Source organism: Rhineura floridana, chromosome 5 (assembly GCF_030035675.1).
Source record: "Rhineura floridana isolate rRhiFlo1 chromosome 5, rRhiFlo1.hap2, whole genome shotgun sequence".
Taxonomy (NCBI): domain Eukaryota; kingdom Metazoa; phylum Chordata; class Lepidosauria; order Squamata; family Rhineuridae; genus Rhineura; species Rhineura floridana.
In genome coordinates, this window is record NC_084484.1 from 126,835,468 (window position 1) to 126,850,237 (window position 14,770).

At 38.3% G+C, this 14,770-nt stretch overlaps 1 protein-coding gene across 6 annotated transcripts in view; it reads left to right on the forward strand.

Annotated features, from left to right (window-relative positions):
* The window catches only part of DCAF6 (DDB1 and CUL4 associated factor 6), an 80,000-nt gene that overhangs the window by 58,686 nt on the left and 6,544 nt on the right, over nt 1–14,770 (forward strand). For all 6 annotated transcript variants that reach the window (XM_061628035.1, XM_061628038.1, XM_061628037.1 and 3 more), the window contains 8 exons: nt 371–482; nt 5,140–5,255; nt 6,531–6,614; nt 6,816–7,134; nt 8,918–9,056; nt 12,053–12,209; nt 13,441–13,529; nt 14,019–14,124. In XM_061628035.1, the coding sequence (XP_061484019.1) occupies nt 371–482; nt 5,140–5,255; nt 6,531–6,614; nt 6,816–7,134; nt 8,918–9,056; nt 12,053–12,209; nt 13,441–13,529; nt 14,019–14,124 (1,122 nt within the window). The remainder of the gene's footprint in view (nt 1–370; nt 483–5,139; nt 5,256–6,530; nt 6,615–6,815; nt 7,135–8,917; nt 9,057–12,052; nt 12,210–13,440; nt 13,530–14,018; nt 14,125–14,770) is intronic.

Sequence of the window (14,770 nt, forward strand, 5' to 3'; positions counted from 1 at the left end):
CATTCACCACTCAGTTTAAAATAGTTAAATACATTCATTGGCAACATTACTAAGTTGTAATATTTTGGCTGTAGATTCTAGTGGCTTTAAAAAGATTAAGACTCTGCATAGATGGCGCACATTTGATTCTGCAGAAATATAATATGCATTTTTAAAGCTTTGTTTTCCAATCTTCCCCGTGTGGTGTGTGGATCTTCCCCCAAGAGTTACAAAGTGATCACACCTAATACATAAGAGTTTAACTTTGCACAGGCTCCAGAGGTGTACTTTTTAATGAGCTATTACTAAAATAAACAGAATTGCCTTCAGAAGTATGATCCCACTATTACATAATGTGATATTTTCACGCTTACTAATACTTTGTTTTCAGATGATGAAAAGGCAAGTCCACGGCCTGGAACAAGTGAACCTGTTTTAAGTTTACATTACAGTACAGAAGGAACAACTACAAGCACAATAAAATTAGACTTCACTGATGAATGGTAAGAGCTCACTGCTTTTTCTAATGTAAGCTATGTCTTCAGTTGTAGCAATTTTGGGTGATATCCAAGTAAGTCATACTCAGAGCAGTCCGTTGAAATTACTGAGTTGCAGCCAATGCTATCCACATGCAAACAGTACAGACTCCCACTCATGCAGTGGGGTTTCATTTTCCTCGTCTTCTCACTGCACACCCTCAACATCTGTTCTGGAGGGTTGGAGAGCCTTCTACAGAAGAGTTTTGGGGGAAGGGTAAGAGGTTGCAGGGGGGAGGAGTGGGAAGTGAAATGAAGTCTGCTTTAACAAATGAAATCCTGTTTGCCCAATGCTTGATTCTGCCCAATAGACTTAATTTGTTTATTGATTTGATTTCAAGGGGGTTAACTCTGAGTATGATTAATGCTGGTTATCTCACTTGAGCTTTTTATTTTATCTTATACTGCACCAGAGAAATAATGTCATTCGGAAAGAATACTATATTAGATTAGACTCTATAGCAGTGGTTCCCAACCTTTATGAGTATGGGGCCCCCTTTATAAGCTTCAAACCTTTTGTGACCCCCTCTCCCCAGGGAGGCAGGCTGGCTGCCAGGAAGGAAGGGGGAAAGCAGCCTTTCCTTGCAGCCTTGCTTCTTTTTGCTTTACAAAAAAAGCTCTCTCCTCTCATTCTGAGCAAGGGTGTTGTCAGCAGCGGCAGTGCAAGGAGATGGGAGTCATTGATAGTATTCCCCTCTTCTTCCTGGTAGCTCCACCCTCAGCCTCCTTTGGCATCTGCCATGTGGTCTATAGGCAGATGCTTCCCCTTGGTGTTCCTGAAAGATGCTCTGGCACTTCAGCAAAAATTCTCCCCTCTTGTTTGGGGCAAGGGGGAGGTGTCATCTGCAGCCACAGTGGGAAGCAGAAAGTGTCCAGGGAATGAAGACTAAAAAAAATAAAATCCATTTCTTTACTATTCGTGGCCCCCTCTGATTACTTCGTGGCCCCCCTGAGGGTCACGGCCCCCAGGCTGGGAACCACTGCTCTATAGGAATGCTATGCTAGACTACGTTCAGGTTTTAGAAATCTCATGGAAAATATATCTATTCCATACATAAGATCTTTATAGGATGCTTTTAGTATTTTAAAGTAATTATGAAAAGTCCTTTAATTATTATTGTATTGCATTTACTGGGAAAGTAAATCACACTGATGAAACACACAGGCAGAGTCTGAAATCCTAGATTTTTCCTGGGGCTTACAAGTAAAACACTTCTCTGTCCTTTTATATGAGTTGAAATGTAACAAAAATGTGTAAACAGTATTGTGCAATGAAGGCTATCAGTACTGACTAAATGTAAACATATATTTCGGTTGATAAATATGCGACTCACAGTGTAATCTTATTCATGTTTACTCAAAAGTAAGACCCACTTCGGTTTAATCCCGATATATTGTAGGCTGCTGAGGAGTCTATCTGTCTAGTTTTCCAGAAAGCCAGAAATGAAAGACAAGTAAAGGGTTAAGGTGTGCAGCAGCTCATGGACAGCTCACAGCAGAGGCTGCAGCTGGCACAGAGCAAACCCAGTCTATAAAGCCTTGAAAAAGAGACTACAATGTGTGGGGGTGTTAGGAGAGTAAAGGAAAGTATTCGTATCTGTATTGTAACCGTTCCTGTACGAAATCCTGTCAGTAAAAGACTCTTAACAATTAACGGCCTGTGTGTGGGTATCCTTTCAACTTGATTCTATCCTGCTGGGCACACGCAGTCGATACACCGCTGCCAACATATATATGGCTCCTAGTCTTGGCTCAATTCAAAGTGCTTGCACTTTTTATGGCTGGGAATCAGGCTACCATAAGAATTGCCTGTTTCTACATGAGCGTGCCCTTAAACTGCCCTCACCACTGAAGATATGGTGAGTAGTGACTGAGGGAAGAGCCTTCTTGGTGGTGGCATCCTTCCTTGGGGATAGTATGTCTCTGAATACTAGTTACTGGAAATCACAAATGTAAGGAGTGCTATTGCACTCAAGTCTTGTTTGCAGGCTTCCCATAGGCATCTGGTTGACCACTGTCTGTAGAATGGTCTCTCTGGTGAGGCTTGCTTGCCTCCTGCTTTTAGCAGTGTGAAGACCTTGTTGTTTTTTGAGGTATTTTAATGGTGTGTTTTTTTATTCCTGATCATTGGCCTTTATGCTGCTTTATTTTTGTTTTGTTGTATTAATTTATAAACTTGTGTGTTTTATTAAAATATTTATAGTTTGCCTATATCCAATTGATCTCAGGGCAAGGTACAATCGTTCCATTAATAAAACAATAGCAGATAAAATAATAAATAACAATCTCAAAACACAGAGCAGCTGGTTCTCTTATCATGATCATCATCATTGGATTATTTCTATACCACTTTTTGTTCAAGACCCCCAACGGTGATAAACAGATTGCTGTAATTTTATTGTATTTTCTTTTATAGTAAATTCAATAAAATAAATCAATAACAATATAAAATAACAAAAAAACAGGCACACCATAAATCATACTTTATATATTCATGAGTTGCATTTATGCTCTCATAAACACAGCTGCCATTTGCAAACAATTTCCCCCCAAAAAAGCTTCTCTCTAGAAGCAGTTGCAGCTATGACAGAGTTCTCCAGGGTGGGGCTATCTGGCTCAGCCTGGCTCCTCAACAGGCTGGAGTTCTCCAGGTGCAGGAGCAGGTGCAGTAGAGAAGGGCTGGAGAAGCTAAAGTTGGTATTCACTGCCTAGCCAGCAATGCTGTGTGCCAACTCTAAGCCCATCGCAGCCCCCAAGTAAATAGGCTTCCCCTTGGAAACGGCTACAGTGGCGGAAAAGTTCTTACCTTGCTCTCTGCAAGCAGGGCTCTTCAATGGGCTGCTGCCGTCCAGGGAAGACTAAAGATGGTATTCACCTCCCAGCCACCAATAGCCCTATTACTGTTACTTGCCACAACAGAGTTAACAATTAACTGAGAAAACAGTCAGGTCCCTGGCACTGAAACTCAGCTAAAGTTGGCACCAGATGAACCTTGGGAGGAAGGGTTTTCCATAGTTTGAGCACCACTACAGATAAGTTTTTCTCCTGTGTCACTGCATAATGTATGGCTCTCAAAGATGAGATACTAAGCAGGAACTCACTGGAAGATCTTAATACTTGTGCAGGATGATACTGCGAGATGTGCTCCATCAAATATCTTAGGCTTTATAAGTCACCACCAACACCTTGAATTCAGATCAGAAACCTATTGGCAGCTGGTATTGTGGAGGTCCAGTGAGTAGCTTCACGCAGCAGCCTAGCAAGCCACATTCTGTACTAGCTTGAGCTTCCAGGTCATCTTGAAGGTGTAGCCTCAATTAGAGGACATTACAATTATCCAACTGGAAATCCAGTTTTTATATCGCAGTACATGTTTTTTGTTTCCGATGAAAAAAACACGCATTATACACCAGATTGTGCTGTAGTGATTATTTTCCAACTTTATTTATTTATTTATTTATTAAATGTATATCCCGCCCTTCCTCCCAGTAGGAGCCCAGGGCAGCAATAGCAGGGATCAATACAATATTTTGTTTCACAACCAAAACATACAACTTTTTTGGGTTTATAAATATTTATTATAATTTCAGTATTGGCACGTATATACAAACTCAGATATTCCAGAACTATAGTAAAAAATTACAAGCAGCTTTTCCTAAGGAGACGAAAGGGGAGGGGGCAACTTATAGTGACTTAGGTAACATATGTTTAGATTTCCTCTATCTATAAAATATCAAACTAAATTGATAAAAATCAATATTGTATATTTGGATATTGCACTGCTTCTACTCAATATAAAACGTAAGCAATTTTAACCAAATTTGTCTCATCTGATATTCATTCTGGTATGTGTTAGTTTTGCCTTAAGAGCACATTCCCACATTTTATCTTCTGTCCTTCATTAATGTTATTGTATGCAATGTCCAGGTCTTTTTGCATGTAATAATCTTGCAGCCCTAGCTATGCAAGATGCTAGTTTTTTATGTCCTTGACCAACAAACCCATCCATATAATTTGAAAGGGAAAAAAGAGGATCTAAGAACACAGCAACCTGCTGGATCAGACCAATGGCCCATCTAGTCCAGCATCCTGTTCTCACAGAGGCCAACTAGATGCCTATGGGAAGCCTGCAAGCAGGACCTAACTACAAGAGCACTCTCCCCTCCTAGAGAGATTGTATTCTCTCCTAGAGACATTGTAATCTAGAGGGATTGTATACCCCAGTATCCTTCCTATAATCCTCTTAATCATTCTCCAATAAATTTTTTCTTTGGGAGATTCCCTCCAAAACATTTGGCTTGCTTTTGACATCATTTATTTATTATAATAGGGGTAACACTCCATTTTCTGATGACCATACAGCAGTTCTCTCTGATTGCTGTGTTTAGTGAAAATGTATTGTGTTTATTCCAGGGTCTTTCCCATGACTCCATAGAGATATTTTTCCTATGTTCTGTGCCCACTTTATAATATATTCTATAACTTGCTTCAATTCTGTTTCATACTTCAGTAATAGTTTATAGAGTTTGGGTAGTATTTTTTTTTATTCTAGGATCATTTTAAAAAGGCAGGATATAAACACCTAAAATAAATACATGTGTCTGTTGCATGTTCCTATTGCTAGGAGCAGTACAGCTTCAAGTTCCAGAGGGAGTGGAAATTACAGTAAACCAGAAGGTCAGGAAGAATCCCTAAGAACTCAGAGTTCAGAGGCACCAGCACCAGAGAGTGAAGAATCGAGTAAGACATGAAGTTATAGCCTACCTTTGCATCGTTGCATGTCTGTTTTCATTGGACTCCAAAGCATTTTCATGTTTAGTTTTTTCTTCCTGTTTTAATGGCTATATTATTTTTACTTGTATTTTTTATGTTTATCCTTGTACAAAGGAAATTATTTCCCTTTTACATGGGAAATAATGGACAAATTTAATAAAGCAAACTAAAGATTTGTTCTTTTACCATGTGCAAAATAAAATGCTTAGCTTGATAAAACAGTAGGGGGGGATTGGGGTACAGCAGATAAGTTGTTATCTTTTTGACGCCAGGTCAAGACTTTCCTCTTCTCCCAGGCATTTTAGCGTGTGTTTTTAAATTGTTTTTAAATTGTGTTTTTAAATTGTTTTTTGTGTTTTAAAATTTGTATATTTGTTTTTAATGTTTTAAATTGCTGTAAACCTCCCAGAGAGCTTCGCCTATGGGGCAGTATATAAATGTAATAAATAATAATAATACTAAGTGTAAACATTCAGGTTTTATATCACAAACTGATTTTTAAATTATGCTTAGTTTCAAAAGCTGTCTACCATGTGGTGTGAGGGGGTTGCTGTTTGAGAAAAACAAATGAAGCACACTCCTAGGCTCATGAAACTAGTTTCACAGTTCTTTGTATGTTGACTATAGCATCCAGTTGTAAATCCAGAGTCATACATAAAACAGTATCACTTAAACTGTACAAATAACCTTTTATTAATCAATTTCATGGGAATTTTTAAATTCTCAAAGTTCATAGCTATTAAATACTAATAAGGTTAAAGACTCAAAAATATAATTGTGCACAAGCCATGTAAAATGCGCTGCTAAAGTTTATGGAATCATATGAGTCATATGATAGTAAAATGTAACGGGTTTTTGAATGTTAGAGTTAATGTTAGAGTATAGTAAGTGTTTTTAGCTTTACTTTTATTGTTCCGGTTGAACATAAATAATACTCATTCACAAAACATGCTGTGTTGTTATGATCAGAATAAGTATCTGGAATCTACAACTACAGAAATAGATGAAATCAAAAATCTTTTCCTTTCCTCAGTAGTACACATTTAAACTGTTCCTGACTGATATATGTTAGAAATTTTCAATGCATCTTTTTTGACAATGTCCATTACACACCATGTAAACTATACAAGATTTAGGTTACTTAGAAGGCTTATGAAAGTAATTGCAGTGTAAAGTAGCAAACTTTAGACATGGCAAGTGCCCTATCTACAGTATTTATATAATGTAGATACTGAATTTCAGGAATCCCTGAAGAATCACATGAGGAAAGTACAAATGTTGAGGAGCCGGCATCTGCGAATGAAAGCACTGGAACACCACATTCAGGTATGTAAAATAATAATATATGCATACATAACCCATAGGATTGGAGGAACTGTAATTTGCTAAAACAAATGGAAGCTATTTTTTTTCTAGAAATACTTATGACTACATCTCCAGGAACAAATTACAAATAACATTATCAGGCATAATTCAAAATGTTGTTAAGTATGATAACTGATTAAATTTCATTGTTTGTTCTATCAGATAATGACATATCTGACCAACTTGAATGCAGTATGAAACCAGGAAGCGATCCGCATCTTGACATAACCTGCCAGATTCCAGGGGAAGGCTTATCAAGCAAAGACATGGAAGAGCAAGAAAGTTTGAGTCAACAAACTTCAGAGTCCGCTGCCAACCCAAATAATACAAATCCTGAACCTCAGTCCCAGCCAGATTCCTCAGGGCTTGCTTCTCATGAAGAAACATCTATAAGAAGTTCTGCTTTCCCGGAAACTGATGATAGTGATGATGACCCTGTTCTGATACCTGGAGCACGGTATCGTGGAGGAGTAGGTAATAGGTTAGTATTGTAGTGTCTTGCCTCTGCCAGCCAATTCTGTTTGAGGAGAAAACTGAAAACCATGCAGCAGGGTCATTCAGACCCCTTAAGTGTTGTCCTGGCAACATATATTTATGATAGGCATGAAGGATCATTCCTTTGTTTCACTACAGGCTTCTGTTTCCTCTACAGATGTGGTTGGGTATTGGCATTCTACCTCAATGTATTGTCTTTGCTTGAAGACATTATTTTTATATTTTATAGATCTGCATGATTTTCTACACATTTTGGCACATTGTGTGACTTGGACTCTGCAATCCTATACATGCTTACTTGGGAGTAAGTGTTGGTGAACTCAGTAGGACTTACTTCTGAGTGGACATTTATGGGATTGCACTGCAAGAGTGAAAACTCCCATGTGTATTATTTGTATGCCATCTCTGCATGACATGCATATTTATAGAGGTTTTCTTTATGACTTTTTCATAAACATAGAATTCTCTGCTCTTGTGCTTAACGGAGCCTGATTGTCTTGCAGAAAACTTGTAAACCTTTTTCTGGTTATGCTTGTTTTTAGTGGCAGGTAGAAAATTGCTGTAACCTCTCACAACAATTGATTTGGGGTTCTTTTTTCATGGTTTTATACAAACTGGTTTTTTTTGTTTTATATTTCTTGCTATTTTTGATACTTACATTGTAATTTTTCTGAGCTTCCAGGAGTCATACATCTATAATAACTAAAACATTTATCTACAATAAATAAATACTCCCTGGCTAGATAAATTAAAAATAAATTAAAGCAAATTGAAACAGGATTTTTGTGATAAATGATCAAGTTTGGTTATTGTATTTATATCCTGTCTTTCCTCCAAGGAGCTCGAGGCAGTGTCTCCACCATTTTATTCTCACAATGGCCCTGTGAGGGTGGACTGAATTTGTGTAATTGGCCTAAGGTCACCTAGTAAGCTTCATGGATGAATGGGGACTTGAACCTTGGTCTCCCCAGTCTTAGTCCGACATCCCTGCTGCTACACATTGCCGCCCTGGGCTCCTACTGGGAGGAAGGGCAGGATATAAATCAAATATAGAAAAATAAATAAATGCACCACACCACACCAGTTCTTATACCATTTTTCTGGAGAATAGATAATGTCCCAATCTTCCATATTTTTCGGCAATTTCCGTTTTACCTCCCTCGTAATTTTAAAGTCCAGAATGAGACTACATATGTATTTTCAGCAATAGTACATAAAGGCTTAGTCCTAACCCTAGTTAGTGAGGAATGTATGTGTGTGTAGCAAATTGGCCTTACAGCTGATTTATTGAATAAGCACAATATACTTGACTGAGGGTCTAAAATATAGCAGATTAATGTTAGAAGAAAACATGCTATGTTTACATAATGTACCAAAGGCAAAGGTTGTTTAATATGGGCTGGGGCTCTGAGCCTCTAGAACAGTGGTTCCCAACCATTTGAAAATTGCTGAGGGTCTTGGCGGACCCCTTAATGATTTTTCTGTCTGTTGTAGCATTTGTAATGCACTGTGCTAGCTGTTATGTCTGTGCTAGATGCTGTATGTTTTTTAACTGTATTTTTATAGATATGCTGTGGACCACCTGAATGAAGCTTGCTGACCATTGATGGTCCATGGACCACAATTTGGGAACTCTACTTTAGACCCAGTTTGCCTGTTTAAATCGCATTGAAATTATTGGGTTCTGAACAGCTTAATTGTACAAGATTGCTAACCAGATTATTATGTAGCTTTCTTACAATGATGTCCTTTCGGTTCATAATCCATAGACGATCCGCTGTTGCTCGTATTCAGGAACTCTTCAGAAGAAGGAAAGAGAGGAAAGAGATGGAAGAATTGGAAACCCTGAATATTAGACGCCCTTTAATAAAAATGGTTTATAAAGGTCATCGGAACTCACGGACAATGGTACGTTGTTTGTTGCTAAGGTCATAATTTGGTTTGCATTAAATATGTGTTATGCTAACGTGTGTCAGAAGAGAGATTATAAGAAAATATAAGGTGTATGCACAGCATCATAATACATAATACAGTTATGATTATACATTTATCTTTGCAGTTTTAGTCCAAAGCACAGTATACCTGGTCTACAGTATAAATAACTTTATAATTTTCCTTTTAAATTACATTTTCTTGTGGCGATATAATGGACTCAAGTGGTTTTTGGCCCCCCTACTGCTCCAAGGCAGGAACAGTCGCTTCAGAGAAAGTCTTTTGGTTCTAGTCTACTGAGCAACCTGTTAACGTTCCTTCTTTTGCTCAGGGTAGTTACTTAAGACATATTCTGTGTCTGTCTTTCTTCTCCGTGTCTCAGAACTGTATTTTGAATCTGTGTGTTTGTGGTGTCCAGAATTCTATTTGTTTGCTGCCTTGGTATCTGGGCTATTTGAGTGTGTGAAATTTTATTTCCCCATTTTTTGTGTTCCTCAGGGGTGTTTCCCTGCAGTTCATTCCATGGTGATTTTCCCTTCAATTAATTTGTTCAGTGATTTTCACTATAAGTAATTCTCACAGTGATTTCCCCCTACAATTTTTAAAATTAATTCCTCTGGTGATTCTTCCCTAAAGTGCTTTGTGAGTGAGTGATTTCTCGTAGTATTTAATTTATTAGTCAGTGTTTGTCTGTACTTGTTTATCCTCCTTTGTTCTGGAATAAACACAAGTTTGTGCCCCTTCCCACACTATTTGGTGTGCCCCTCCGATCTGCTCTGGGCCACTCTGCTGCAGCACTAGGAAGATAGTGAAAGAAAGGTCCACTGCATCCACAAACAAGATGTATGCGCTTCTTGCAGACCCACACCACTCCCAAGTCTCATCTTCAGCTGTGACTGGGCAAAGACCGGCTATTTAGAGTCTACTTTCTACTCTTGCCTGCACGTACAACATTAAAGCCACAGTGGCTAAAGGAGGGGTGAGTGATGGTTCATTGACTTTGGGTAGCAGTGGCCTGGTGCAGAATATCTCTCAAAGCTTTACATTGATGGCAGCCGATTCTAAGGTATAAAGGAGACATTATTAGCGGGGTGGGCCATCACAGGGCATCCAAAAACCCTTCCCATCTTTTTTTCCCGGATTAGGAGAGCTGAGGAGGATCTGTTAGAGGATGAAAATATCCAGTGCCTGCGGAATCTTAACATTGTTAACTCTGATTCAAATGCATGATATGAGTTTCTAGGGTTTGAGCCTCTTTCCCCCTCCCACATCAGAGGGATCAGTCTTCCATACCACCTCACATTCTATTTGGACAAAGGAAGATTGAGGATGGATCCTGCTTTCATTCCAAAAATTAATTCTGCATTCCTTCAGTGGCAGGAGCTTATTCTTCCAACCTTCTGTCCTTCCCCTTATCTGTCCGAAAAAGCTTGGCACTCCTGGAATGTACGCAGGGCATTAAAAGTTTACATCACTAGAACTTGTCCTTTTGGGCTGACAGATTCTTTGTTCATCTCTTTTCTACGCTGGACTTGGGTAATAAGGTCTCCACTTCCATCCTGCTAGGTGAATCAAGGCCTGTATAGTTATGATTTACAATTCTCTGCACTTGCCACTTCCTTCTAAAATCACAGTACACTCCACTAGAGCTGCTACTTTCCTTTCTACTAATGCTTTTCTTCAAGAGGTGCATAGGGCATCTACATAGGCTAATGCAAACACTTTTACATGTGTCGTGGAATTTACGACTGGGTTCATTTTGGAGGAGACTTAATAATGAAGCCAAAACCTGACTTAAGGTTATTTATTCAGCCAAGCACTTAGCTGGAGCAAAGTGCAGGACTCAGCTGAAATGGTGGTCAGATACAGACATATATATATACTCCCACATTCGTCATGACCATGGCAACAGTTTCATCCAATTGTTCTATGCTAAAGTGCTACAGTGATGTTCTGCCCCCTGTACCAACCATCCTCTTCTATGCATTCCTGTGATATCAGTATCCTTGGCACATATTCACTCTATTACAGCAGTGCTATTCACTATTGTCTATGTGACCCCCCTGCTTATAGGGAATGGCAGTCAGAATTGATCAGAATCCTCCTCACATGACACTATAAGATAGATCTGTATGCCTCAGCTGAAGCAGTCTTTGGGAGACAAGTTGTACAAAATGTTCTTCCAGACACTTAGCTTTCATACCTACTTGGGGGGCAGCTTTTGAATATCCCACTTCAGCCCATGATAACACCACAGGAGAAGCAACAGTTGATCTTACCTGAAATATACTTTTAAGTGGTGTTATAATTATAATGGGCTCAAGGCCTTGATGTATTTTTTGTGGGCTTGGTAATCTCGTGCATGTAGGTCAGGTTGATGCCCTGCTACGTTCAGGAGTGTCAGGGTTGTTGTTACATTGGCATTTGCTTTGTTCTTTGTTTCTGTGTCTGTGTGCTCTTTAGCTTATTAAGAATATAACTGGTTGCTTCAGAAGAACTGAACCAAAAGACTTCCTTTGAGGCAGCTGTGTTCCTGTCTTTGAGAGGGAGGGGAAGTCAAACATACTTGACTCCATTATAACACCACATAGAAATAACTTTCAAAGATGACCAGTGGTCCCTTCTGTGTAGTACTTGCTTCGTGTCACTTTTATATAGATGATGAATGGTTTAAACATTGTATAGTTAGCTATCCATATTATGTGAGACCAAGGGCTACATTTTAAATGGTTAATATAATTTGAAAACAATCCTTTTTTAAAAAACCTTTTTATTTGAAAATAGTGGGCACACCTGTGCCCTTGCTAATGTTGTGGAAATTAAACTACAGTTTGTGCTTTGCTTGTTTCAGCAGACAGTAGTTAAGACTAACCACAGTTTGCCCAGGTTCAGACATGTCTCTTCTTTCATGTCTCTCAATTATGTATACTAACGATAGTAAAAAAGTGGTTTTAAAAACAATTTCCCTATAGATAAAAGAAGCCAATTTCTGGGGTTCTAACTTTGTTATGAGTGGTTCAGATTGTGGACATATCTTCATCTGGGATCGGCACACTGCTGAGCACTTAATGCTGCTGGAAGCAGATAACCACGTGGTGAACTGTTTGCAGCCACATCCGTTTGACCCAAGTAAGATTGTTTCTGTGTGTAATTTACATGCTCATGCATAACATGCTCATGTATAGCTTGAAAACTTTCTGCTTTTATACATATTCCATCAAAACGATAGGCTATTTTTAATTGCTTGCAATCTGAACAGCCTTTGCTAATTTGCAAAGTGGATACTATTGAGAGATCTTGTCTTAAATTTGATCATCAACTTGTCTGATCAAAAAGGTTCTTGTTAAGAAAAGAATGAGATGGAAAGGAAAAAGTTCTCTTTATATATGCTTCATTCCCTTCATCCCAAAGCTGGAACAATCCTTATGTTGTCAGCCTGCTTGAGGGAGATCCATGTATTCAACATACTTGACCAAAACTTAGCCCACACTAAGTGGTTATACAACCCAAAAATGTTTGTCTTTTCACTTCACTCCATGAGTATTGGAAGAAAACACCTTTATTTATTTATTTGTTACATTTATACCCCACCTCTCTTTCATCATGGAACCCAAGGCGGCATGCATGTGGTTCCCAGGTGGTCTCCCATCCAGGCACTGACCAAACCCAGACCTGCTTAGCTTCAGCAAGGTGGTGGCCTCATGTGCCTTCAGACCATAGCGAAACACATTGAATGCATGCCCTGTCTTGTACTATATTCCTGCATTATATCATTTGAAGACAGTTGTGTGACATCCAGCCCACCCAGTATGTCTGTGGAGCAGGATAGGGAGGTGATGGCTTAAACAAGAAAACACTTGATTGATTTCTAACTAGTATACTTGGCTATATTTGTTTTCCATGGGTAATTGTTGCAAAAAAAAACCCAGTTGCATTGTGAGTAGATCATATATAGAGCTGAAGCAACACACTTAGGGAAAAAATAAAAATAACTGAGCCAAGCAAAAGGAAAGCATAGTTTAGGAATAAATATACTCACCATTCAATTGTCTCTGCATCTAGACATGTTGATTCTAGACTTTCTCCACTAAGACAAACTTTTAGTACACCATCAAAAAATAACTGATTTCAATAAAAACGTCCTGTTTTTCTAATACGCATTTATTGTTCTGAGACACTTTTAATTTACAGTCCATTTATAACTGAAATTAGAAGCTGACTCCCTAACTTATTTGATTCATTTGATTGTAAATTATGAGATAGAAGTCCTAAATGGAACATGATAGTGAATTATACAAGTCAAATGTTTGTATTTGCAAGTGTTATAACGTTTTAATAATATATTATTAAATTGTTTTAGTTCTAGCCTCATCAGGTATTGATTATGACATAAAAATCTGGTCACCACTAGAAGAGTCCAAGATTTTTAATCGGAAACTTGCTGACGAGGTAACATGATCTTTTGCAGTAATAATACTATTTCTAGAAGTTTCTTTCCTAATAATAATTAAGTTGCTTGCATTTGAGGAAGTTAATACTTTTTCTGCACCACCAATACCCACATGTAACTTAATGAATCTCATGAATGTATTAACATATAAAGTTTGTAGCATGAGACATGTCATCGTTATTGAACAATGGATTTGGGTTCTAAGGTATATGCAACATGGATGGAAACACTTATTAATTGATGCTTTAGATGTGAACTGTGTTTCATGTAAACCAGTGTTTAAATGTCATAACCTCAAACGAGTTGTGTGTACCAGTGAAACGTGTGTTGAGTAAAGAGAAGTCTTTGGCAGGTACTGATACAACATCTTTGTCAGGCACTCATATAAAAGTGGTGTATAAATATACAGATGGGTATATAGAAAAAACATCTGCTCTGTTAAATTCTTGCTCAGTAACTATTTCACTTCTTCCCCCCCCCCTTTCTAGGTTATAACTCGAAATGAATTAATGCTGGAAGAAACCAGAAACACAATAACTGTTCCAGCTTCTTTTATGTTAAGGATGTTAGCATCTTTGAATCATATAAGAGCAGGTAGGAAGATTCTACAGACAATTTTGACTAGATTTCTTGTTTGAGATGTTTCCTTTTTACATACACTTTTTTCTAACAATTTAAAAAATTCTTTTACTCTCTTTAAACAAACATAGGTGTGAAGAATGTGCTATGGGGTAGGGAAAAGCCTTCATAAACTTTTCCTTCATCAGAAAAAGTAAACTGCCTTGCTGATTATCCTCCACCTCTGTGTAAAATTCTCTGACTCTGAATTTGTAGTTGCTATGCATAGTTTCCTTTTCTGTTTCCATTGTAATATTTGTAGAAGGGAGTATATATGTTCTATATATTTTAAGCATTTCTACCTGGAGAGCAGCCCATCAGGTGGAAAACACCGCCACCTAGCATCAGCAGGCAGGAATCGTATGTTTTTTGAAGAAGTAGCAACCCTCGCGAGAACCCAGATCGTTCCTTCACTAGCTCCTAAGTAGCTTCATTTCTTAGTCTTCTAAACCATATATTTTTTCTGCTCCTGTGTCTTTTTTCTACCTTGTCAGTGACTTTCTATTCTTCTATCAGTGGGTTTTTTTCCTTTTGGTGTTCCCTTCTTTCCCGCCCTTTTCATCTTCCCTCAGGGGAGCCACCTTCCCCTTGGTGTATTGGTGTGTCTATAAATAAAACGGCT